The sequence below is a fragment of the Uloborus diversus genome, chromosome 1, assembly GCF_026930045.1.
Source record: "Uloborus diversus isolate 005 chromosome 1, Udiv.v.3.1, whole genome shotgun sequence".
NCBI lineage: Eukaryota > Metazoa > Arthropoda > Arachnida > Araneae > Uloboridae > Uloborus > Uloborus diversus.
The window spans coordinates 29969995-29997559 of record NC_072731.1 but is presented as its reverse complement, the minus strand read 5'-3'; the positions used below and the strand labels follow the sequence as shown (position 1 = coordinate 29997559).

At 34.0% G+C, this 27565-nt stretch overlaps 1 protein-coding gene across 1 annotated transcript in view; it reads left to right on the top strand.

Annotated features, from left to right (window-relative positions):
• LOC129234513 (cGMP-inhibited 3',5'-cyclic phosphodiesterase 3A-like) overlaps positions 1–27565 on the top strand; it is a 103185-nt gene that overhangs the window by 58501 nt on the left and 17119 nt on the right. The window contains exons 7-12 of the mRNA XM_054868518.1: positions 717–881; positions 3522–3633; positions 10593–10715; positions 14142–14389; positions 16737–16940; positions 22475–22636. Of these exons, the coding sequence (XP_054724493.1) occupies positions 717–881; positions 3522–3633; positions 10593–10715; positions 14142–14389; positions 16737–16940; positions 22475–22636 (1014 nt within the window). The remainder of the gene's footprint in view (positions 1–716; positions 882–3521; positions 3634–10592; positions 10716–14141; positions 14390–16736; positions 16941–22474; positions 22637–27565) is intronic.

Here is a 27565-nt window from a genome sequence, read left to right as displayed (position 1 = left end):
GGGGGGGGGGGGGCGGCAATCTTACAACAACGAGTTTCCGATTAAAGTTTGACCGGTTTGACCACGAGGGGATGGCGTATGACTTTGACGCGAAACATCATTTATATCAACTGTAGTATGTTGTTTGTCATTTTGCACTAGACAGGATCAGCGGGAACGCTCCTCTGACTCTTTTTTGCATCGGTTCGCGACAAACTAGTTAATATTTGATATGTTTTTAGACTCTTTAATGGGAGTGATGCTCCCGAATCAGGGTAAGGTTATGGTGTTGGTGTTTTTGTAAAAGTAATGATTAAAAATCAAGAAATTGGCGTAAAAAGAAGTCATGTGGTACACACATCAGCTCGTTTTTTTTTTTCTTTTCTTTCGTGCTACGACTTAGCGTTGTCGATAATGCTTATTTTCGCTGTGCCAATCTAAGAATTCCTCCTTTTTCAAAACAACTACGCAACTTCTTACCAGAGCCAGGCTGTAGAAGCAAAATAAAATTGAAAATGCTTAAGAGCAAGAATCTGAGAGAGTTTCTCAGATTCCTGCTCTTAAAATGTTTGGCTCCTTACTAAAATTTCTGAATTAAATCCGAATAATCCGAATAGATTTAAGTGTTACATTTTTAAAAATATTTTGTGATTTCAGAATAGGATTTACTATTACTGTTCTGAATGATATATCTTTTGATGAATAATAGGGAGAGATTAAAGTAAAACTTATTTCAGGAAACACCGGAAGAGATAGAAGACGAAGGTAACGTGATACGGCTGCCTGGCGCTACCTACGATCTGGAAATGTTAGCAAACGATCCTTTGTTGGGCCTTATCGATATTTGGGATTTTCCAGTCTTCGATATGGAGCGGCAGGCCGGCACACTCATCCTCAGCCAAGTAAACTTCTTATTCCTTTTTTTACTTCCTTTTACAAAAAGGAAGTATTGTATTCGCGAAAAAATTTTCACCCAAAAATCGACCTTAATTTCCATTTTTTCTCACCCCCGAATGATTGTTGAGTTTTTTTTCCGACTCGACCACACGTGGATAAATGCCTAAGATCGTATAGACACGCGAAATATTCATTTTGACCACTCCTGAGTTAATTACAACGAGTTTTCTCGTGACGTCTGTATGTGCGGATGTGCTTATGTGCAGATGTGCGGACGTGCGTATGTATGTCGCTTAACTCAAAAACGGTATGTCCTAGAAAGTTGAATGCTACCTAGACTCCTAGTAGGGTCTAGTTTTGCACCTCCCCTTTTGATTGCATTTCCAAAGTGGTCTTTTGTCCCTTTTTGGGGGGAAATAATTGTTAATTTCGATGAAAACTCAAGTGGTGTTATAATTTGGCGGACACTTGGCAATATGTCGCCAGTCTTTTGGTCGCCAAGTTTTGACGTCAACTCGGCGACAAATTTGGCGATTTTTATTTTTAATTTGGTTTTAATTTGACCACTGATGGTAATATTTAGAGAGTAAACTATTGAATCACATTAAAATTGCCAATAATGGGGAAATGACATTAAATTGGAGTAAAAGGAAGTCATGTGATGCACATATCAACTCGTTTTTTTTAAGCACTCGTGAAAATATCCCATAGTAGGATTGAGCAAGCAGTACTTTGATCGGTAGTTCCAAACCGATTCAGTTATATCTGATTTTTTTTAACTTAATTCAAAATGATTTATTACATTGTTACTTGAGTTAAATGAAATATTCAATACGAAATATACCCTATTCTGGGGGTTTTTAAACATTTTCCACTCACGGCACCCTTTGACGAAATAGAATTTTCTCACGGCACCCTAGTTAATCTTTAGTAAATAAGGTAAATGCACTAAATATGGCCATAATGTTCATAACCAAGTATCAAGTTCATTTTTGACTGTATCGGCACCAGTTTTCGCACATTCATCACATGGTTTATTGTGCTACAATCTACTTTTCGAGGATTTCAAATAATTGGAAAAAATGACGGACACAAAGACATGTTTCTTTTTGACTTTGTCAACTACATAAATTAGGCTTCAAGAACAATAAAAAACCTTTTACTTCCTTTTACAAAGCAAAGGACGTATTGTATTCGCGAAAAAAAATTCATCCAAAAATCGGCCTTAATTTCCATTTTGCTCGTCCCCGAATGAATGTTGATTTTTTTTTACAGCCCTACTACACGTGGATATATACCTAAGAACATATAAACACCCGAAATATCCATTTTGACGATCCCAGAATTAATAGCAACGAGTTTTCTCGTGACGTATGTATGTGCGTATGTACGTATGTGCGTATGTGTGTATGTGCGTACATATGTCGCATAACTCGAAAACAGTATGTCCTAGAAAGTTGAAATTTGGTACGTAGGCTCCATGTGGGGTCTAGTTGTGCACCTCCTCTTTTGGTTGCATTCAGATGTTCCAAAAAGGGTCTTTTACACCTCTTTTGGGGGGAAATCATTATTAATTCCAATGCAAACTCAAGTGGTGTTATAATTTGGGAAACACTTGGCTATATTTTGCCAAGCTTTTGGTCGGCATTTTTTTTTATTTTTTTTTTTTGCCAACTTAGTGACAAATTTGGCGGTTTAAAAAAAAAATCCGGTTTCAATTTGGTCACTATTGGCGATATTTAGAGAGTTAACCATTGAATCACATAAAAAAGTTCAATATTGGGAAAATTAATCTGTATAAAACGTTTTTTTTTTTTTTTTTTTTTTTTTTTTGCTACAGTTCGCAACAAACTTGGTGTAAAAATATTTAGTTTTTTTTGCTTACTCCAAGGCACTATTATCATTAAACTGGCGTAAAAGGAAGTCATGTGATATACACTTCAGCTCGTTTTATGCTAATAAACTGCAGTGAACTACGGAGAAACAAAACCTACCGTAAGATAAGATAGGTTTGTCATCTCTCTTTTGTAATGACTTTTGCTATATTGTTGCCTGGTAATCAAAAACTACTTGTTGAAAAGTTTAGTCATCAGTCAGACTTTATGATGATTATGAAGACACGATACAGCGAATTTTTATTTTGCTACATCAAAAAATAGTGGGATAGCTTTTTTGGTCCATATGGCCTTATTTGGCACATCCACTACCACATAAGGATACCATGTATCTTTGTGGATACATGGTATCCATGTGCATTTATTTATCCACCCATACATATGGATACCATGGACACTTCGCGGCACCCCTTGCCTCTTCCTACGGCACTCCAGGGTGCCGCGGCACCAAGTTTGAGGACCCTGCCCTATTTAATACAAACATTTGAAGGAAAACTATGTAGTCTGACCATCGATAATATGGAAAGGCAAATATCCGTGTCATAGGCGGAAAATGGATGCATCTAGTACTCCACAGGGGTGTTAGTTTTTTTTATAAGAGGCATAGTTTAAGAAAAGTTCAATTTAAAATAATACATTCAATTGAAATACTGTAATTGAAGTAGAATTGCATCTATGAAGTACTGTAGTATGAGTCGTCTTCATATCAAGTGACCTAATGTATGTTTTCTTTTTTTCTTTTTTCCCCAGATGTGCTACCGTGTGTTCCTAGCGACGGGACTGTTCGAGTCTTTTCGAATCCCGTTGAACCCTTTCTTTGCCTATTTCCATGAGGTTGAGAAAGGGTACAGAGACAAGCCATGTAAGTTCTCTCTTTAGGTAATATATTATCGAAACATAAAGACAGGGTTAAAAACGCTTGAATTCTTTTATCATTTCTAGCTAGGACCAAAAATTTACCAGATTTAGATATATTTTTCAAACTACTTAACAGATTTGATAACATAAGTACGATCAGCAGACGTTCTCTTTGATAGACGAAAAGGTGCAATATTTTTGTTTATATTTAGTACTAGAAAATCGCCCGTCAAGAGATGATGGGTGAAAATTGCTTCCCATTTGAACGAAGCAATTGCCTGTTTGGTGATATTTTTAGAGTTGAAATTTTAACCCTCACACCAGTAGATTTACTTTAAACTCCAGTGGATAGCGGTCATTTTGACCACTTTTTCGATTCTTCGTTCCCATAAAATTACTGTCTTAGCAGTAAACTGTTAAGTTACCTGGTCCAGTTCAGCCTTGTCACAATAAAGCATTTTCCTGCATGTCAAACGTTACCAAAAAATACAATAAAATTATCATGCGGTGGCGCGAGTTTCATTGTTGGTGACGTAAGGAACGTTACTCGATCATTCGCTATTGGGGCATTCCACGGTATTTTGGACATTTATGTAGAGTCCGTAACGTGACCTTTTTTGCCATAACTTTTTAATTTACTGTTTGATTAGCATATTATTTTATTTTGATCTTTTCCTACCAACACACCAGCTCAAATTAAAATAATTTGCAAATAAAAAAGGATAAATTAAAAAGTTATGGCAAAAAAAGGTCACGTTACGGACTCTACATAATGTCAAAAATACCGTGGAATGCCCCTATTATTATATAAGGATAGGGTGAGTGCTAAAGTTCTTGCGGACTTTGTGAGTAAAAGTTCTGGCTGCCATTGTCAATGTGTACTCTATGTTTTGAATAAACACTACGCAGTTCTTAGTTACTTTACTTACTCTAGACGCACTAGGAATTGGCAATTTTTCAACTGATTTTGATGGTGACATTTCAATGACGCATGGTTGTTATAGAATCAAATTTTATCAGTCGTGACGATTAGCATTGTGGAAAATAACATCTTAGTTTTTTTTATTTTTTTTTTTAGGAATGATAAGCAGTAGCAGTATTATTGCTGAAATTGGATAAATTATAGAAATAGGGGGGAAATGCTCGATCGATTCCCTGAGGGTGCTTGTTTTTAAGATTAGACCACGTTATTTATTTAACTTAACTTTGAAAAACATTAGTTAATGCCATTTTATATAACAAAACATGAAAAACTAGTGAATCGTTTTCTATGCCAAAAGAAAAAAAAATGTTTTGCTTTCTAATTTTAAAAAAAAATACTTAATGTGGTGCTCCAGTTGCAGAAAGAATAATAGAATTTTTAAAAAAATACTAAGCACTTTTCATAATGCACTCAAAAGAACAAAATAACTTTTCTGGGTCAGAAAGGACAATTTAAGAATTCCCGTAGTTTTCGAAAATTCCAAGAAAATGACACCACAAACAAAGAATAGTGCGGCTCAAGTCATGAAGAGAATTTCTCTCTTAGCATTATATAGCTTTCAATCATAACTTTGAGTGTTGAAACATGCATATTTTTCTTATTGAGAAAGTTTGGTTCGAAATGACTTGAACCGCACTTTTCTTCGTTTGTGGTGTCATTTTCTTGGAATTTTTGAAAACTACAGGAATTTTTAAATAGACCTTATGATTTTTAAATAGATTCCTTATGACCCAGAAAAGTTATTTTGTCCTTTTGAGTGCATTATGAAAAGTGCTTAGAATTTTTTTCACAAAATTCTGTTATTTTGTTCTTTTTAGTGTAAATGTATTTCAAAAAATGAATAATTTTACCATCACAAAACTTCATCTTATTTTTCATATAAATACTCGGTACTAAAAGGGAAAAAACCTATATATGTGTCTAAAACTTTAAGTTGTTGGCACTAAAATTTAATCCTTGTTCCTCTCTAGGATTTATGCTTGTTAATTTCATACTTGCTTCAGAGAAGCCTTGATTCAAAATTTTCATTATGATTGCTTTTAACATTACAGTTGCAAGGCAAAAAAATTTGAAACAATGGGTTTTATATTTAAACCTTTAATAGGGAAATTACATGAAAATTGCTGTTTTCTATCCTAACTGAAATAATAATTTTATTTTAGAATTTTAATTTTTCAGAGCTAAGTTGTACCTTAAGACTAAGCAAATCATTTAATAAAATCCCGAAATCTCTTAGTGGTCTAGTTGCAGAGATATAAGCAAAACCAAGTCTCAGATTTCTCCGTTACAATCAGGACAAGTATAATTAAAGTGCTTAAAAATAATACCTGTGGACTCAAAGATTTAAAGAAAAAAAAAAACTAGAGAGTTGCGTGGATAGATGCGAATCACAGGTAAATAAAAATGGATAACTATGCAGGCATTTAGAGATAGATGTACACAGAGAAATTGTTAGAGATTTTTATCGGAGAAATATTTTGTGAAAATTAATATCTATGCAGTTTGATAAATATAAAAATTCAGAAAAAATAAATTGATAGAGATAAGTGGATGGATAGATATGGAAATAATTTCTTGAAATTATGAGAATATGTAGAGTGATAAATATAGCACATGGCTGCCTAGATAGAGATACATATACACTTAGATACAAAAATATAAAGACTAGTAGATACATAGCTAGATAGATAGATGTAAATAGATATACAGAGCTACAAATATTTAGTGAAATAGTTTTCATACTGCCGTTAAATTTATATAAGCAGCCATCCATGGTGGCAGTCTTTGCTTAAATTGTATTAAATGCGAATTGCGAAAAAAAAAGATACCATATAGTCGCCGAAGGTGGTTAGAGGTTTTAAAAAAATGATTCAGTGGTAGAATTACGGTAACCTTGTCGCGTTGGCGTATGTTTTCAAAGACAGCCAAATTTGGCACCTACGACTTAATGTAAACAAAGTACTACATTGTAAACAAAGGAAATCTTCCAATGAGAGACACCCAAAGAAAAGGGGCGGAGCTTAGGATGGCTCAAACTATCGCCTTGGAAACTAGAACTGTTCATTAATCTTTTTCTTTTTCTGATCATAATCGTAAAGAAGCAAAAAAAAAAAAAAAAGTGATAAAATTATTTTTTCATTTTTAAGTGATGAAAATATAGCAAAATATGCAGAAACATATCATAAAGCCTAATATTTTTTATAGAACTTTATTAATTTTCTTAGTTTAAACTTAAGTTTGCAGAATAGATAAGTAAGAGTTAACTTTTTTCAAGATGTTAACATAATCTGCTTGGGAGATAAAGTGAATAAAACGAAAAGGTTCATGATATAAATGATGTTACACTTTTTATGTTTGATTTGCTTAGGAACATAAAGATGAAACATACATTTCTAGCAAATTAACAACATTAAAAGTTGGATAGAAAATAACATTAGTCAGAAATAATTCGTCAATAAATAGAAAGAGCCCTTAAGTAAATGCAATGTTCAATTAAAACTTAAAACGATCAACTAAATAAATTAAATCACATCAAAAGATCCATCCAGAGAACGTTAGAACTAAAATTTTAATTCAAACTTACTGAATAAGTTATTCGCAACTCCAACTAACTATAGGGGGCACTGCAGTCACTGTCTAATGGCGGACGAAAAAACTAAAACAAACGCATGTGGTAACGAAGAAAATGCTAATAAGTCTAGTAAATTTTGTTCGTATGCATGGTTTTTTCGCTTTATTCTTTTGAAATTAATTTTCAAAGTCTTGTTGATATTCTGGCCCACGTAGAAAGAAATGAGAATTCAAGAAGCATTACTAAACGTTAGAAATTAATGCAAAATACGCAGTTCGTAGTTCTAAGCAGCCATTTCCACGATGTTGAATTCGATATTTCTCAATTCTTGATAAAACTAAATAATAATTGTAACCTGGCAAGAATAACAATTAATGCTAGAAAATTTAATTATATGACATTACGAATTATTGTCAAAAGAATATTATACTTCTTTGCCTTGCTTGGCTAGTGCTAATTGTTTTGCATTTGCAGCTGAGTTATTTTTCTCAAATTGCCGAATCGGTTCATTTTAAATTTTTCTGTTTGGTATGTTTCTAATTTCTGAGTTATGATTTAATTATGTCATGCCATACAAATCATCAACAAAATTCTCACGGATATATGGTGGTAGTTTTCTTTTCAATTGATCTACCATTATTCTTTTTACTTATCGAATTCCGTAATCTTTCTACCATTTTATTCCACTCATGATAAAAAATAAAAATGGTTTAACTAACATGGGCGGAATCTCGCCAAGGATACTTAGCTCGCACAATACTAAAACTATAACCCTAAACAAATTTGGCGAAACCTTTCAGCTGAGAATAAAAGCAACAAAATAAATTCTTTCTCGGTTAAACATTTTTCATTTCGTTCTACGATAATATGTTCAAGAAAAAATTTTGCATACTGTCTATTCCAACTAAATGCTGCTGTAAAATATGGTTTGTTAAATTAATTTAAGTTTTAAAAAAAACCCATATTCTTACAAATTCACACAAAAATTTTTTACTTGGTATAACGTTATCCAAGTTTGCTAATCCAGAGTTTTCTGGTGTTAACGCGCTTTCGCCATTTCTCAATCAAATCACTTTTTAGAGGGAAATAATGAAAACTAACATTATTTTGAGGAGCTCGAACACTTTCTATTGCTGAAAGCAATCCAAGACACATCGAATGCGTTAATAAATACTCAGAACAAACTGCCTATTTTTAAGTCAACAGACATACGTGGAACGCATTGTGGCAATGTTTTAGTTTTTTCGGCAGTTTTGTAAATTAAAGCAAAGTAGCGTATTCGAGCGCTGGAGTTGCGAATTACGATAAGTAATGAATTTTAAATTGAAGATGAAGGAATACGAAGGAAGTTACTTACTGCATACATATTCCAAAAAAGTATCCAAAGATATGAATAACTAGTTTTTAAATCTATAACTAAAAACAGTTAAAAGTGAAAAACATTCCGCGATGTAAAATTTTATAAAATGTTTCTTAAGATGCAAAAATTGAAGAAACACAATATATGTTGCCAGTTTTCAGAAAAGAATCACCTTTGAGAAAATCAAAAATATTGTTCTATGGAATTAAAATAAAAATATTTAGTATACAAGTAAATTACAATTTTGTGTTGTGAGCTCTGAAATGGTTATGATTGGCCAAACGAATAGCAAATAAGCTTTGATATTGGGTTGCTGAAATTGCTCCGTCGCCAAAGTAAGGTAGCGGGTTGCAAGATTGAAATATTTATCGCCGCGACCCGGTTACCGTAATTCTACCGATTCAGTGACCAACGGGTATCATTTCTCACCTGTTCACAGTAATCAATACACTGAGTTGGTTCACAGTAACCAACAGCAGAAGGTGCAATAAATGTCATGTTTATATATTTGAATATCTTAATATATAAAAATCTTCTGTGCTGACGTTTAAGGCTTTCAAACGGCTGAACCGATTTTGTTTAAATTTTTTGTGAGCAATTAAATTGTGACAAGCATGGTTTTGAAGTGCGATGGATCGAATCGGAAACGTTTTTGTTAATTAATTAATTTATTCAAACATTGGATGGATCTCCCAAATGATTTATACTTATTTTAACCTATTGTTAAGCGAGAACTGAAAAAAATATTTAACCCGTTGCCAAAGGACAATAAGAAAGTCAGCTCTACTTTTTGTAATGAAATTTCCTACTGTGATATGTCAATTGAGAACAGATAAAACGTAGAGAGAGAGTGAATCCTTCATTTTTGAAAGCAGCGATTGTAGGTCCCGTGATACTTTTTAAAATAAAGTACTGGAAGAAATCGGGTTTCTTTCTGTAGGTTCACGCAAAACGTGTCTTCTGTCGTTGTAGTTGAACCACGTGACCGGAACGGTGCTTTAGGTTTGCCTAAGCAAATGATCAGAAAGTACCGTACCTAGTAATATTTGTTTCTCGGCTCAAATCCATCTGAGTTTTGACGTCAATGGCAAGAATACTTTAAGTATTATCAAACTAATCAGTACATTTTTAAGGAAAAGATGATGGAATTCAAAGACGAAGCAAATTTTATTTTCGTCCAGATAAATTACAACAGGGTAGTTCTGTACACAAAAGATCAATGCAGTGAAAGATCTTTATCTTTGGTGGAAATAAGAAATTAGGCAATATATGAAGTTTTAAAAGTTTTCGTTAAAAGGATCGGATCGCTAATCGGTCGAAGTTAGTTTCGCTCACTGATCAGCTGGATTACAGTAACGCTGGTGGTACGTTGGTACAGTAACTGGTGGCTTGGCGGCTTTGGCTATAAACAATAAAGTTGCGTGATCATTTGTTTACATTTTAAAGCTGCTAATAATGTAATTTACTGTACTTTTTGTTTATTTGGCGAAATATTTCAAATTGCAAAAAATTGTTTTTCATTTTTAAAGATTTTTTAGTCATTTTAGTTGAAGAATGTGTTAATTTTACATCGGGAGGGGGGAGGAATGAGTTATTTTCGCTTATTCAGAGAACTGTTTTTACCTTTATCATTTTTTTTAAACGATATCCTATCGATTGTTTTATTCTTTTTTATATGGGGATGTTGCAGCGGGATTTCCCGATTGTTCTAAATGGATAGTTAGTTTGTTACGCTTAACATCTGAGGACGCTTTTTATCCTTTGAGTATGTCTGAAGGAAGAAACCATCAAGTACGGGAGAAAAAATAGTTGATAAAACAACTGCTCAGTGGGCATTATATAAATCAAGTTGTAATAAATATACGCATTCTGACAGCAAGCAGCTTAAAACATTTTCTTTTTACTTATTTTTTTCAACAAAACTCTTCAAACGCTTGATAGTTCATTGAAATTTTTTAACTTTTCAATTTACAAAGTTTAAACAGAATAACATCTGTCGGGTCTCTAGTATTTCTTATACATTTATATTTGAATAACATTTTGTTACAGATCACAATCGTATGCATGCCAGCGATGTCTTACATGGAGTATATTTTCTAATTTCTCAACCCATACCAGGATTTTGCCAAGTATCATCGGAATCAACCGATTCGCCATTGCACAGAACACTCAGTAAGTATGCATTCCTTTTTTCAATTTAGTTAATTAAAGAACCTGCGTATTTACTAAAATGAAGAAGTTAAGCCTCAAGTGTAAGAATCATTTCACTAAAACTGTTTATAGTATACAATTGAAGTGAAAGTCTTGAGCTTATTTTTATGTAGTTATACGTAGTACGATCGAAAAGTTCGGGGACAGGTTCTATAAAACCGTATTCTGAATAGTTCACGTGACCAAAGCACATCCACATTCTAAATAGTCACCTTGAACGACTAGGCACTTCTGCCAACGTTCGTATAACTTTAGGAAGCACTTCTAGAAGTCATTTTTCGCAACCTCCTCTAAAGCTTCCTGTGACGCAGCTTAATTTCATCTGACGAAAGAAAGCGGCGTTCCAGCAGATGTTTTTTGACTGCTGAGAATAGGTAAAAGTCACACGGGACTAAGTCCGACGAAACGTGGTGTTATTTGTTTGACATCCAATCGAAGCGTGCATTCTCAACATGGAAGTCGCTTGCTTAGCCACGTTGAAGTGAAAACTGCATCGCAAGAGGCAAAATGGCTTCCAGGAGTGCTTCCTAAAGTTATACGAGCGTTGGCAGAAGTGCGTAGTCGCTCAAGGTGACTATTTTGAAGGTAGACGAGCTTCGGTGATGTGAACTATACAAGGTATGATTTTATATAACTTTTCACCGACATTTTTTATCGAACTACGTAGTAAGTTGCATTGCTGGGCAAATGTTTACCTACTAATTTACTATAAAGAGGCTTTCTACACACGAGGCGGTTAGAGGAATCAACTTCTCGAAAAAGTTGCCTGTCAAATAGTTGACTGGCGTTTTCGTTATCTTCACATGAGTCAAATTAGTTGAATAATATTTTCTTCTAATAAACCGATTTTATTCGAGGAGGAAACGAGTTTACTGACACGAATTGATTCAACTAGTTACCAACGCGTAGAGCAAACGCTTAGTAATGTACCAATGAACTGAAACAACAAAAGTTTGTTCAACTCATTAAGATAAGAATCGTAGCGGCACAGTTGATTGTTGTGTGAAGGATGAGAGGCTATTCCTTCATTTTCCTACCTGGTTAAACTTAATAACCGCTAGCAAGAAAGCTGATTCAACTAAGTTGTTTCGGGTCAAACAGACATAATGCGCATGAATAAGTCACTTTTCTTGCTAAGCAGTGGCATTTTTTAATGTTGTTTTATTATTATGAAATTTCTTAAATGTGAACCCTTAAATAAGAAATTCATTAGTCTTTTTTGATCAGTAACTGACAACAAAATTGAACTTTTAAAGACTTTGCCGTATTGATTGATTTTGCTGCATTCATTCACAAATTGTGGTTGGTAGTATGGAATCGCGTTTTCAGTGCTCATTCCTTAAAGCCTGATCTTCTAGGATAGTATACACATACTTTTGAAATGACTGAAAATTATTTCAAAAGAGAAGCTGGCTTAAAATTTCATATGTGGAGAAATAAAAATAGATGAGGAGATAGTATTATGGAATACGTTTATATAAATAACTTAACAGGTTTTTGGATAAAACTTCCCTAATCACCATGAGCTCATACAATAACCCATTTCAATGAATTTTCACTTGCAAAAAAACTACTAACTTTTTGTCAAAAAAAAAAAAAAAAAAGATAACAGTTATAAATGTAGGTTAGTAAGAAAGAGTAAAGCAGTATATGTGAAACCCGTAGTTTAAAACATTGAAAAACTTCGAGAGCCAGATTTTTTTTTCTCTCCCTCTCTCTCTCTTTTTTTTTGTTTCTTTCTTTTTTTTTTGAAGCTTTTTGTTCATTCTATAGAATTAAGCTGTAAAAAAGAAGATGCAGATTTCTCGCCTTTTTGTCTTCTGTATATTTGGAGAAAGTGGTATATGGATGGATAAAACAACATTTGTTGACTTAGACTCATCAGGGCCAATTGCATAAGGACTTGAAGATTAGGGAATATCTATTACTCCACTAGTACAGTTTTAGTATACCTTACTCGCTATATTGGAAAATGAATATTTAAGCTGATAATCAAAACATTGTTAACTAAAGTACGACCTTGACTCTGACAAATGAGGCAGTGGGAAGCAAAGTGTTGTAAGTGACAAAATTAAAAATTTGGAGGTAACCAGTACAAATGGTAAGTGAACCTCTTCTCTTTCTCGGGGCAAGAGATTGTACTAGTAGCTCTGGTAGATGTTGCTATACAGCATGATTTAAAAAAAATCAATGAAAGTCTACCCAGGACCTTATCTTTAAAACGCGTTCAAACTTGAAACTTGAATATGTCCACTTACATCCCTTTGTTTTTCACTGCCCCAAATGTATGCTTTCTTAGGTGTATGTTATGATTAACATCAATGTTCAAGTCACAAGTGTACTAGTATTAAAAACTTGCCTGCAAAAACTTTTGAAAATTACAAAACACGCTTTTGTTACGAGCACTTTAGCATGAGAACCTTTTCTTCTTCTTTTTCTTTTCTTTTCTTTTGGGGGGGGGATGAAATGAAAAAAAAAGGTTCCTCAACACAGTGAATGAACGCCTCCAACCAGTGGGCAAACACAACATTTCCTAATGGTTTTCGTTTTGGAAATGATCGGGAGGATGTTACTACTGTCCATTCATCTAAGAAAAATCGTTTAAAACGTTATTTTGAACCCCGACACACAAAGGAAAGGGGTTATAAGTTTGATGTGTCTGTGTATCTGTATGTCTGTGGCACTCTAGCACCTAAACGGATGGACCGAATTTGAAAAAAGATTTTTTTCAAAAGGAGAATTGATCGAGAGTGTTCTTAGCTAGGTTGCTTCTTTGGATGACATTAATTACCGAATATATTCATTTAAAACCTCTAAAAGGTTTTCGCGATTTTTGCAGTGAAAACATACTAAAAACTTAAAAATTTAATATTAAAATAAAAAGTATTTTTTTTCCGCGTCTGATAGAATGTGTTTAGAACTTCCATGTTACATAGAATTCGAATTATAACGTTTTTTTAATCATATTTTAATATTGGCTAAGCCTTTATTCAAGCGATTGATAACCGAAGTCATTGGTGGGAGACAAGGAAATTAAGCGCAATGATTTAAAATTTTTATCTGTAGCCAGTTTCTATTTGTTAGTAAATAAAATACTTGAAATGGATTTTTAATAATATAAGGCTTTTAAAAGGATTTTCGATTTTTCCTCTTAATTCTACAATTGCGACTCAGTCGTTTTATTTTTTAATTTTTAATTTTAGTTACTTGTTTCTGAAAATATTAGGAGCAGTTCATTCACTGGGAAGTGTTTATTCACTGGTCGATCTACCCGCTTTTCCACTTCATTGACTGAAAAATCTGTGTCCTGGAGAACCATTCCTAAAATAAGCAAGCAAACGAAAGTCAGTGCATTGGCGCCTTTTCTCAACATTTACATTTTTGCAGGTGGTCGCGAAGCTCAGGAGAGGTGGCCTCAGTCGAGGCAGGGCACTGTCGACCAGGTGCGGTCGTTCATCGACGATGACGACGATGACGACGAGGACGACGACGAGGAGGAACGGGACGTCTATGGCGTCATGGGTGCCAACTTCCCGGCCTTAGAGATCATGGCCCTGTATGCAGCTGCGGCTATGCACGACTACGATCATCCAGGAAGGACGAACGCTTTCCTCGTCGCAACGTTTTCACCCCAGGTAGTTATGACACTGACTTCTTTCTGAACATAAACCTTTTAGATACATAAATAGAACCAGCACACTTTCCTTATTCGTTACAAGAGTGACTATCATTTAAATTAAAACTATCGAGTGTTCGAAAAAAAAAAAACTATGTGGCGTCGATCTTTCGTCTCTCGTTTCTCCGCCTGTCGGCAAATACTCCGGTAGCACGTTCAAGTTACTCCTATTTGAGTGACACCAAGGCCGGATACAAGGGAGGTGTGATGGGAGAGATCACCCCTCCCTTGAGGAGCCCTGTACTGGCAATTTTCCCGAATTGAAGTCCTAAAATGGAAGTGTAGGTCTTTTATCATGACGTTTAGAAAGGAATTAGGGTTCGAATTTCCCTTCCGGAAGCATTTCGGAAGTTCCAAAAAGGAAATTTGAGACGATCTTTGGTGGTGTTAGGAGGAAAAATTTGAAAGACTTCCTCCGGTCATTTTGCAAAATTTACGTCTTAATGAAGTGATTGTAGACATCTCGGATAGTGGTAGAAATAATAGTAGATAGAAATAATGAGTTTTAGTGACTATCGTCTGGTAATTTTTCGAAACTGAAGTTTTAGAAAGCGCAATTTTCGACGACGTTCCATAATGGTAGAGAAAGAGGGTTTCGAAACGCTTCCGCGGAATTATTACAAAACTAAAATTCTGATCCGTAATTTTAGGATACTTTTTTCAAAGTCAAAGGAAAGGAATAAATTGGGGTATCTCCTTGGTTAATTCTCTATATTTTCGTTGTTTTGAAAAAAATGTTGTGGCAGCCCTCCCTCCTAACATGTATAAATCAGATATGTAGTAAGAGGTCAATTAAAAACGCAACCACCCCTTCTATTAAAACTTTCTTGATCCGTCTTTGGGTGACACAGACTCTGTCTAGTTGCGGCGTCGAGGAAAAGATAACGCTACTGTTTTGCTAACTTTAAGAGCCTGTTTACATTAACCAAAAAGTCGAATCATTGGAGTTGTTTTCAAACCGGGATAAGAAAACTCCCCTACTAGAGACAAAAAAAAAAAAAAAAAAAGAGGGGGACATTGGAGGTAGAAATTTTGATCTACCACTTACCAGGAGGTGAGAAGATGAGCTCAGAAGTGGCTTTGCCAGCTGCAAGGGGTAACGGAAGCAGGTCTTGTCAGAATTTCTTACTCTTAGAATTTTACACCCTCAGTCATCTCGTGCGATTCGTCTGCTCTATGAGAATAATTGAAATGAGGTTCATTAAATCACCGATGTCTTTCTAAATTTTCAAGAAATGCAATTATTTTTTTTAATAAGTTGCCAAATTTTTTTTGGTAACAAGATGTTAAAAGGGTTTTTTGCTCTCTTTCGCGCATGCACAGTAACAATGTAACTGCGTTTAATGTTCGTATTTCATCAAATTAAAAAAAAAAAATTTTAAATTTCCTTATAATGTTTCTCTTGTCTGCTTTCAAGTTTTCTGAAAGTTTGGTAAGCCAGGACGGAACACTCTGCGTACTATGAGCCAAAAACTTGCGAACAAAATTGATATTTTTGAACGAAATGCTTATATCTTTGTGAACATTAGTGATACTGTCACGGAAATCTAAAAAATATTTTCATAGTAAGCAAAAAAATTTCTGAAATTTACAACTTATTCCATGCTATTTACGATGAATGGTGATCAAAAAACGTTTCGTTTTCTTCAATTTGTCACTGGTGTCCCAAATGCAAGGTTGGCACAACTTTTATTGGAAAATGACAGCTGGAGCATACATTTTATGTAACAAAGTTGCGAAGAAATTGGTCTCTCAAGAAATTTATAAAAATGTGAATTTTTGCAAGTGTTATTGAAATTAGTGAGCGGTAGTGTAATTTGTAAAAATATTTATCGGGAGAAAAAAATGTATTAGGAGACACTTTCCTAAATTAATTTCTGACATATCTCTGTTTAATTTATATCACTTAATGATTTTTTTTCGCTCACAACACATTATCTCTCATTCTTATTAAAGAAGAAATATGAGTTTCCTACTTATTTGAAATGCAGATGCGTTACCTACTAAGCCATCAGCATTGCGTTATTGCTTTTAAGTCAGGGCTAAGGCAGAACTACATGTAATGTACCGACATCCCGGTTATCGCATCTAGAGACTGCAGTTTCGTCCTTGTTGTGGATTCATCAGTCTGTCATAGTGAATATCCGGGCTGGAAGTAGATGTCATTTCATTGAAACTGAGACTGCCTACAAGCTGTTAGATAAAGCATATTTATCTCACCAGCGAAAGTTTGCAGCCATGACGCGGTTCAACTTGTACATTTACACAATATTTTCAAGTAACATAACTGTTTGTTTCATCGCCAGGCCGTGCTGTATAACGACCGCTCGGTGCTGGAGAACCACCACGCGGCAGCAGCGTGGAGCATCTTCCTGTCCGACCAGCAGTACAACTGGTTGCGCCACTTGGATGCGGCAGAGTTCAAACGATTCCGCTTCCTAGTCATCGAGTGCATCCTGGCCACCGATCTCAAAAGACATTTCGATATACTCGCCGAATTCAGTGCCAAGGTAACTAATCGTCGAACATTTCTTTGTCTTCCTATTCCTATTCAGAGTCACAACTGACTACAACTGTATTTATGTCGAGGACTGCATACTAAGTGCCTTGCCTCCATTATTTTTTATATACCGATAGATGGCAGCACCATCACCGGATCGAACAGTAAATGAGAATTTAGAACTAGTCCAGGAGCTAATAGCTACCTGGTGCTAGCACCCCCAAAGGTATCGTTTCACTTGGAGGACATTGAGACCACGAGCATATTAACGGTGGGTCTTCGACCATCGAGGTTCGAACTCAGGACCCTCCGGCCCCGAATCCGACACTCTACCGATCGGGCTACCACGGCCCTTTCTTTGTCTTAAGGAAGAAAATAATCTTTAATGGTTTTACTTACTACTGGTAGTCAATTCGAAAGCTTGAACGAACCCATTCGAACCAGTGTTTCTTTCAAGGTCAATTGGCCTACTCCAGGCAGTGCCCCCCCCCCCCGGAGTAGGTCAATTGCCCCCTTCCAAGAAAAATTTGTTTTACACTTGTTTTACTATGTAAAGATTAAAAAGAGAAAAAAAGGAAATTATAGAAAATTAAGAACTGTATCATCCGGGGGGGGGGGGGGGCGGAGGGGAGGAAGTGGACTCTGTGGTATACTTCCCCCTTTTTATCCTCTTTCATTTGTTGTCCGTTTATTACTATGTTACCTATGGGGTTGGAGAACTATGTTACCCTAGTTGTTAAGTCACACAATATATTGCTGAGATTTGTATCGGAACCTTAGGACATGTAATCTGTGGGCATTCATGGTACATCTCGTTGGAAATCAAAAGTTTCCTGGATTAGGATCGTTGTATAGAGGGGAAGGGATAGTGGGCTGTGAGTTATCTTTGGCAGGCTTTGGAAATGCTTACAATGCCTAAGTTCGCTTTTCTTTTATATGAAAAATAACATGGTATCATCAACGTCTTCTTTTCGAAAGAAATGTCTAAAAATTCGGCATATTTTACTCTACTCCCCCCTTTACGTCATCCCGCAGTTTTCAGGCAGAAAAGACTTTCAGAAAATGTTAAGAGGATTTTCTCTAGAGAACAATTTTCTTTCATAATCCATCTAGAACTTGAAGCCCTCTAACGTGTAAACTTGTTTAAGGGTCCCTACAGAAGTCTTTACTGTTTTTAGCGATCAGCTTGGCAATCAGAGGGAAAAACAAATTATTTTGAGGGAAGTTTTTGTTTTTTATTACATTTTTTCCTTTAGTTAAAAAATTTATTTACAATTTTCAAGCGTGATAATATGTTCGCTTTAAAAATTGTATAAAAGAATGAACTCCAATATTTAAGTTACTAGGGTATCCGGAAATCATTCTTCAAGCTTTCTTAGCTTAACAGATTTATAAAAACTAATTTAAATGTAGTTATTTAAAAAACAATAAACTTCCATACATATACATAGTATGGCTTTTTTTAATAAAAAATTCTATCTACTTGAGAATATAGTCCTTACATGTACAACTCTGTTTACGATGCAGTCGAAATAGTGCATAAACTAATTTGGGGTCCCATTACATTACCCTCATACCATTTTTTTTTTAATTTTAAGTGAAAGAAATAATTCTTTGAAAGTTTCTCATGCGTGTTTATTTGACAATTCATAACTTAGTTCAAATTTAGTAATATTACCCATTTTTTCAATTTGAAAAATTAGAAATATTTCTTTAAAAACCCTATTTTTTTTTTACTTTAGTTTTATTTATTTATTTCACTAGTTATTTACTTTTGCACACTTACAAAATCGTCTTTTGCATATCGTCACCTCAGAGCAATAGTAAGATATCTTAGTGTTATTTCTGGGATAAGACGTCTTAGTGTTGCTCTGAGGTGACGATCATATGTAATCGCGTATTTTGCCCCTTTTTGACTTTAGTGCATTAAATGCATAAAAACGGTAATTTTTATTTGAAAAATGCATTTTACTGCGTTTTTCACAAGATTGTTTTTCACTTCTTTCTTCACGAAAGTTTAAAAAAAAAATTCGTTCTTAGCGCATATTTTTTAGTTTTTAGTGAATATTTCAAGTATTTTTAATGCATAAATATGCGTGCATTTTTTTATGATTTTTCAGTGTACATAATCCGGGCTCTAATTATTTTCCTTCTCCTTTTTTTTCCTGTGAAACTTTGTGAGAGTTATTTTTCTGCACTATTTGCAGTTTCTATTTTATTACATGTTATTATCAGTTTTAGGAATGGGGTCGTTTCCAAAACTTTAAAAATATTTTTTTCTGAAAGAACGTACTGAAAAAGATAGGATCTAACTATTTTTTAAATAATTTGTTTTAGTTTTTGTTATTTGTTTTGTTAAGTTGTACTTACAAAAAAAAATACTTAAATCGGTGCGCTTTCATTGTTTACATTTCTTACCGATGACATCACAAATGATGAAATGCCATTCAGTGTTGCCATTCACAGAGCAAAATATTTAATTCGCATATTTACTCATGTGTATTGGCAAAGATATGGTTGATAACAAGCATGGAGCGCAATTTTAATTCGCTTCTTGATTATCATAACGTGGAAACGTGATAGAAAGATGCACCGAAGAGCATCATTTGTGACGTCATCAAGACCACGCCCTGTTTGAAAAATCGGACAGTTTAAAAAATTAATTAAAAAATAACTGTTGGGAAAATGAAAGAATTTTCTGGGTCCATGTTTTTTTTTTTTTTTTTGCTTATTCTATCAATTTTAGTGACTAAAAGTACTACTTTTGACTGAAGGAAACAACCCCATTGTAAGACAATTTAATGAAACCAAAGTTGACTTCAAAAAGGAACAATTCAAGGAAATTTGTTTCTGTAATTGTGCTTAGTTTTAAATAATTTTATTACACGATATTCATGCTTACTTGCGTTTTTTTATGAATTTAAAAGTTTCTTATGCATTTGCAGTGTCACAGAGGATCGTCAATATGAAACTAGATAGTATTTTTCTCGCTTAGAGTAATTTTGTGTATATTTTAATGATTAAGAAATGTTTTCATTACTTTTTTTTGTATTTTTCAATAAAAATTTTTGTTTCTCACAATATTGTAGTACTGTCAGTCTTTTGATCTGTTACCTTTTTATGAGAACGATATAATGAAATAGGAATGTTCTTTAAATTTCATATTGTTTCGCCCACGGACGCAAGCAAGGATTTATTTGAGGAGTCGCGGGCAAGCCAAACATGAGAGTAACTAAAGAAATTGAAGTTATAAAATATTCAGAGTTTGTAATTTTTGAATTTACCTCTGGGGGGGGGGGGAGTCCTCTCCGGAAAAACGCCCTTGCCGCCTCCAAAATCTTCAAGTGCCTTGCCCCTCCCCCAAACTTTCAAAGTGCTCCCCCCCCCAGCAAAAAGTCTGAAAGAAACACTGATTCGAACAGGAATAACGACCGTAATCACCAGCCAATTTGAACCTCAGCCAGACACCTGAATTGCCCCAATTGGAGCCTTCTGATCGGTTGGAGAAGGCTTCGATTGACGTTTCGAGTCTGTGACTGAAGTTCAATTCGGCTCGTGAATACGGTCGTAAGTTCAACTGTTTACAATGTAAAATCATTAATCACGGTCACCATCAAAAATAGAGCGCGATGTGTGTTATTTTTTATTTGTCTATCGGAGCATTATTTTTAAAACATGTTCTGTCGAATTGTTTTGCTACCAACGAAGTTTTTATGTTTACTTCTTAATTACATTTTTATTAAAACTATTTTCTACCGAAATAATCAAAATAGATTGCCGTTAAAATCTGAGAAACGGTTTCTTACGATTATAAATTTTGCTTAACTGCATATAATAAAATAGCAAAATGGTAGCGGGAAACATTTAACTCCAGAAATTGCACTCACTTGATATTAAATTCACCAACCTATTTCTAACGTATGCACACCTATTTCTAACATAGCTGGTATACCCTCTTGTGGTAGATAACCCGGTTGGCGTGCATCGTTATCAAACTGTTTGTGGAAGATAACGGTAAGCGGCAAGTATTACTCAAAATAAACAAACTACGAATTTAAGAAAGCAATAAAGTGTTAACTGTACACAATTATTAGAAAAAATCTCGAAGTCAAATGCGGAAAAGCGGTAATATGATCTTCTATATCATATATTAATGCTATTCTCTTCTAATATCTCGCTTTTAATGCGAGAGTTCATGACCGCTCTTTTGAACAGTAATATTTAGTGTTAACTATAGAAATGTATTGATTTAGGTCTTGGAGAAAATACTTAGATACGGAAAATGACTTGGAACACATATTGATTTTCCACAAAACCAGAATAAAGAGCACCGTGCAAAAAGGGTTTTAAGAATAGTGAATACCTTTGCAAATGATTTTACTGTGCCTTATTATATGAAGCCCCGTGCAACTGTTTCCGTAGGAAAAGAATAGTGTTAGGCTACTAATAGTTATTAGATATTTAACTTTTGAAAAGTGCTTTGCTTTTATACTAAAAGATACAACTAAATGTGAGCCCATTTAGCAAACAAATACGCATTTAAAAATATGGAGATAAACCACTTTTACAATAAGCGACACAAAAGTTAAGATGCTAGAAAGGTCCTTAACAAAAAAATATTAAACTTGTACGATTAACCGTTTTTGGGGTAAATCAAATACATACGTACATTCGTGTGTATCTGCCCTCAAAGAAAAAACTTCTCAAAAATAGATTCACAGATGGTCAAAATTGAAGGGTGTGTTTGCAATACATGTTTGTACAATGCATATACATTTCGTGCGGATGTTACGAAGAAACTCGTTAATTTAGGGGGCGAGAAAAAATGGACATTCTGCCCTCATGTCCAAACAGACATGAAATCATACTCACCAATCATACTCAGGTTGAAATTTGAGTGGGAAAGTTTTCATGAATGCCATTCGTTTTTTACCTAGTAACTTCTTGCAAGGGAGTAAAAAAAAACATAAGAAATCATATTTTTAAAGCCTTAGTTTTAATTAGACCGGAAGTCTGTCGAGTAACAAAAGGTTCGTACATTGAACATGTGAGGCAGTGAGAAGCAAAGTGATGTATAAGTGGAAATTTTCAAATTTTGAGTAAAACGCGTTTAAAGATAAATTCCTAGCTACGCTTTCATTGATTTTTTTTTATATAAATCATGCTGTACAGCAGCATCTGCCAGGGCTACAGGCTACTAGTACTATCTCTTGCCCCAAGACAGAGAAGAGGTACCCTTACTATTTGTACTGATTATCTCCAAATTTTTGATTTTTCCACTTACATCCCTTTGCTTCTCCACTGCCTCGTATGTAACAGAGAAAACAAAGCTTGTTGTACTTTTCTCTAATTGCGTTTATCAATCATTTTAATATGTACAATAATTTCGAAAAGTTAAATCTCAAAATCCGGTCCTTCTGTTGTGCTAACCCTCTATATTGTCGACGAAAGAACTTTTTGTCTCCTGAAACATCAATTTTCTTTAAAAACTAAACTTCCTTTTATTTTTTGCCAGCGTTTTATTTTGTGTGATTGCTTCTTCAGATCACAGACGAGGAGTCTCCTATGCTAGATTGGAGCAGTGAAGCAGATCGACTGCTAGTGATGCAGATGGCTATCAAGTTGGCCGATATCAATGGACCATGCAAGTGCCGGCAGCTACATGTGCAGTGGACGCACAGGATAGCTGAAGAATTCTACGAACAGGTGGCTACTGCAATTTTTTAATCATACTCTTTCATTGCCTATTAAGTTGATAGTATGAGGGCTAATTTGTCAAAAGGAAACAGCCCTTCAGAAAATGGATGTTCCCTTGGGTAAAAAATTCCTCCTCCCCATCCCATCCACCCATTTTCCAAAACTGTGCAGGAGGTGAAAAAACGAACTAGACTAACAGCAAAACAGTTTCATCATATTTTTTGGGTACAGAATAGATCACAAAGGCATAAAAAATGTTGTTCCTGAGTTTGAAATTTTCGTATAAAAAATCAAGGAGATATTGCCATTTCAGTTTTGGATATGTGCCTTTTTGAGCGAATTCTATATTCTGAGAACTCCAATTTCAAAACCCTAATATATCACCACCTCATATCTTGATATGGAAGTATTTGAACCTAAACTAGTGAATTTGAATTAGGAGATTTGGGCATGCGCTTTTTTGAGAAAAAAGTTTTTCGCTCAATAAGATTAAATCAGGATATGTTCACTATCGTTCAAAATAAAGATTGCTGGGGACAAATTTGTTAGCTTTTAATCTTAAAGTCAGTAGTTCTGTTAATCTTACCACAACTTGTTGGAATCTTGCTAAATTAGCTAAAAAGGAACTCTAAGTGTTCCTTTGAAAAATATAATATTTCATATCACGATTAAGTCGCAGCGCGCAAGTCGATGAAAAGTTCGACGGAAGGTCAAGTCAGCTTCAAAGCGCAACCATTCACAGTTAAGTTTGAGCTTGCAATAAATTTCCATCACTACTTCAGTAGAACTCTCTTTGTGCAAGATCAAGGTAGGTCGACGGTTAAAATGCAACATTATGTGGAGCAGAGAGTTTTCATTTAATTTGCAAAAAAAAAGTTTCATTTATGATTATTAAACAACTAAGATGCCCCTCCCCCCAAGATGTGTTCCAAGTTTATTGAGAAATTTTTAATTTAAAGTTCTCTTGCATTGTCTGGTTCAGTACAAATAGAGGTAATGAAGCAATGGAAAAAAACTTAATGCGTTAATTATTCAACTTCAAACGATACCACTCTTTTGCAAGCTCGATAATTAAAAAAATAGAAACTTTTTTGTATTTTGACATGTTAACGTATAAAATCATATAAAAAATATTGAATTTATTACTACAAAAATAATATTTTGAGGAATTTTTCATTTTTTGTGTGAATTACAACATGATTTACATTACAGCATTTAAATGATCTATTTTTATATTTTTGATCTAGCATCCAACAATAGCTGTTTGTGCTTGAAGCTGAAAATTTAATAAATAAATAGTTATCTTTTCTACCATACTTTTTGAAAAATACACAAATAAAAGCAAAACTTTTCTCATGGGACAGGATGAACCGAGATTCTAGCAGTCCCGCTTCTTACAGTTCAAAAGGTCCCTTTGGGAAGCATTTAAGGCAATTTTCTGGGATACTATTGAGAATCAGCAGAAGGAAAATGAACAGTGCCCCCTTTGGCCGAATCGCATTTTTAGTTTTATTTTGTTGCACAGCAGTGATATTTCCTTTTATTGGGCACACTAGGCGCAGTGTTCAGCTTAGAGGAATAGAAACTGGGTCCCTACTCTCCATAACTGGAGTCATATCTGGAGTGATAAAACAAATACTAGTAGGGCTGTAGCTATCACACGACTTTCTTATATCAATCGGGACATTCATTCATGCAATTAAGAGAGGACTGCGTACTATGCGCCTTGCCTCTGCTCTTTATAAATAGTTACATCAATGTCCCAAATTTTACTTAAAGAGAAGACAAAACAAGAATGATTTAGAGCACACAGACAATAAATTCCACCCAAGGCACTGGTAAAAATCGAACTAAAACCTCCTATGCTGCGTACTGGCAGCACGGTCATTTATTCGGCCACGGATGCGATGCCCAAGCTTTCTTTTTTGTTCTGCGAATGCTAGAACTTGGCTTTCGTTTTACTGTTTTCGATGCATTTCAAATTTGTCTTTTACTACTTCTAGGTTGGCGCAATTAGCTGATTTGGCGGAATTTCTAATTTAGACGTTATCGCAAAATTGACATAACATGAGTTTAAAGCAGCGAAACCAACGTAATGCATTTACGCAGTGGCTCCCAAAAGTGTTCGTACACTTTGAAATGTTTTAGTAAAACCAAAATAACTCGAAACTGAATTCGAATATGAAGTCCAATATTTTTTCACATCATTCCTATGTCATTCTAAATACAACCCATTAATTTTTTCAAAATATTGACGGATCTTCTTTTTGAAATGGGTCAGAAAACGAAGAGACAGAGAAATAACACGCCACAAAAGGCATTGTAAACTCAAATATTTTCGAATAAATTCATGATTAAAATTATCATATGCCGTTTTATTAATATTTTTGCATTGTGTTGACCCTTATAAGTCATTTGGCTTTATTTTTTGTTTATTTATTTCTTAATATTGTACTTATTACTGTAAAATGGCTGGTATTCGTAAAAAACCACAAACACCATTCGAAATTTGAATTTTTTCATCACAGTAGCGGTAAATTGGTTTGAAATGTCTCTAAATTAGTTAATTTATTCTATTCTATAGTAAAGTGCTTGATAAAATGCTTTAAAGAAAAGAATCGGACCGAAAACAAGGTAAGAAAAGGTCAACCGGCAAAGTTGACAAAACGTGATCGGAGATTTAAAGTTAAAAAATTTATGAAAAATACACATTTGAGTGCTGTAAAAGTTTCTGCAGAGTCAAATGAAACATTTTACATTTAATTTTCACCTAAAATTGTTCTCCAAGTTCTCTGATTAGCTGGATAAAATGGGACCTCTTCCCGCAGAAATTTGCTTGGTCGTGCGAAAAACAGAAAGCTTACACTATTCGTCGCAAAATCAATGATAAATAAGCTAAAAATGTTTTAGAATCACGTCTTACTCACAGATAAAAATTAATTCAACATTTTTGGTTAAATAGTTGTATAACTGTAAGTAGAAGAAAAAATTAGGAACTTAATCTTAAGAACTTATTTGAATCAGTTAATCAGGACGGTGTAGGTGTTCTAGTGTGAGGGTGCATATCAGCATCAGGACTTGGTAGTTCGTAATTTTTTGATGAAAAAATTAATCATGCTGTTTCTTTAAATGTTTTAAGAACCAATTTTGAACTATTAGCCAAAAATTTGGTTATTGGAAACAACTCTGTTTTTTTTATCAAGATAACGATAAGAAGCACACGGTTTTCAACTTTTGCGTCTAGTGCCTCGAAAATTGTCCTAAAGTTTAGAAAATAACCTTCAATCTCCAGATTTTAACTTAATGTAACGTATTTAGATATTTGGAGGCTAGATTACGAAAATAGGGCTTTAAAACGAAAATAGAACGAGAAACAGTAAGACTTGAAGTATGGTTGAATACTTACTAAAAAATTACGCAAAAAAAAAGAAAAAAAAGAATGAAATCTTTTCTCAGACGTTTAAAAGCTGTTGTGAATACAGTATGATATTCTACTAATTAATATCTTAATCAAAAGTTAGATTATTCAATAATTTATTGACATTTTATAAAGTGTACGAAGACTTTTGTGAGATAAAATTTTCGGCACTTTTTGGTTTTTGATTTTAAAAAAAATAATAAATTTTAATATTTTTTAAAAACTTTTCATGTAGTTTTGTTAAAAATTGATCATAGATCTAATAATTAAATACCTATTCCGAAATATTAGTTCTAACTAATGGATTTGGGGCCTATTTCGTTGAAAGTCGTAGGTGTACGAAGACTTTTGGGAGCCACTGTATGTGTGTATACAATTTATTTTATTTAGTTATGTATTTATTTTCTCTATTATTATCATAAAATTTTTGAAATATTATAAATGGAGTTATTTTGAAAAATTAAAAGTTAAGTAAATATTATTATCCTCTCCTTTCTCCGTAGAAAATTTGAAATTAAAGAGCCCTACTTAGATATTTAATGTTCATAAAAAAATTTTGGAAAAAAAATAGAACCGACTTCAAAATTGCTCTAAAAAGTGAAAAATAATTTTATTCTTTAAACACCAGCGATAATACTTTTAAGCATAATTTTTGAAGTTGGCGCAAAAGCGAGCTATATAACGCAATTATAAATTTAACCGGGCTCAGTTTCTTCACTACCACATACATTATGCATATGTGAGTAACTATATAAATGCTTCGTTCCTAACTTTGGATGATTTTCCGAAAAAAATATGAACGAAGCATGGTTACATTGGATTTCACTTTCAGTTTTTGCGCCAACTTCAAAAATTATGTTTAAAAGTATTATCATTGGTGTTTACAGAATAAAATTATTTTTCACTTTTTAGAGCAATTTTGAAGTTGGTTCTATTCTTTTTCCAAAATTTTTTTATTTCATTCTTTTTTCTATTGCAAATTGGAGCGTAATGTTTTGAATAACGTGTCATAAAATGTTTTCTATTAATGGGGTCGTTTCCAAAATTTTAAAGGTATTTTTTTCTGAACGAGCATGCTTAAAAACATAGAATCTGACCATTTTTAAATAATTTCTTTAAGTTTAATATTTTTAAAAAAATTACATAAATCGGCGCTTTTTCATCGTTTAACGCTTCGGCCGATGACATCACAAACGATGAAATGCCACTCAGTGTTGCCATTCACTGTCTAAAATATTTAATTCGCATCTTTACTCACGTCTATTGGCATCGATATGGTTGATAGCAAGCGTAGAGCGCAATTATAATTCCCTTCTTAATTATCATAACGTGGAAATGCGGTAGAAAGATGCGCCTTAGTGCATCATTTGTGACGTCATAAAGACCACGCCTTGTTTGAAGAATCGGACATTTTAAAAAATTAATTAAAAAATAACTGTCGGGAAAATGAAAGTATTTTCTGAGTTCATGTTATTTTTATTTTATTTTTGCTTATTCTATCAATTTCAGTGACAAAAAGT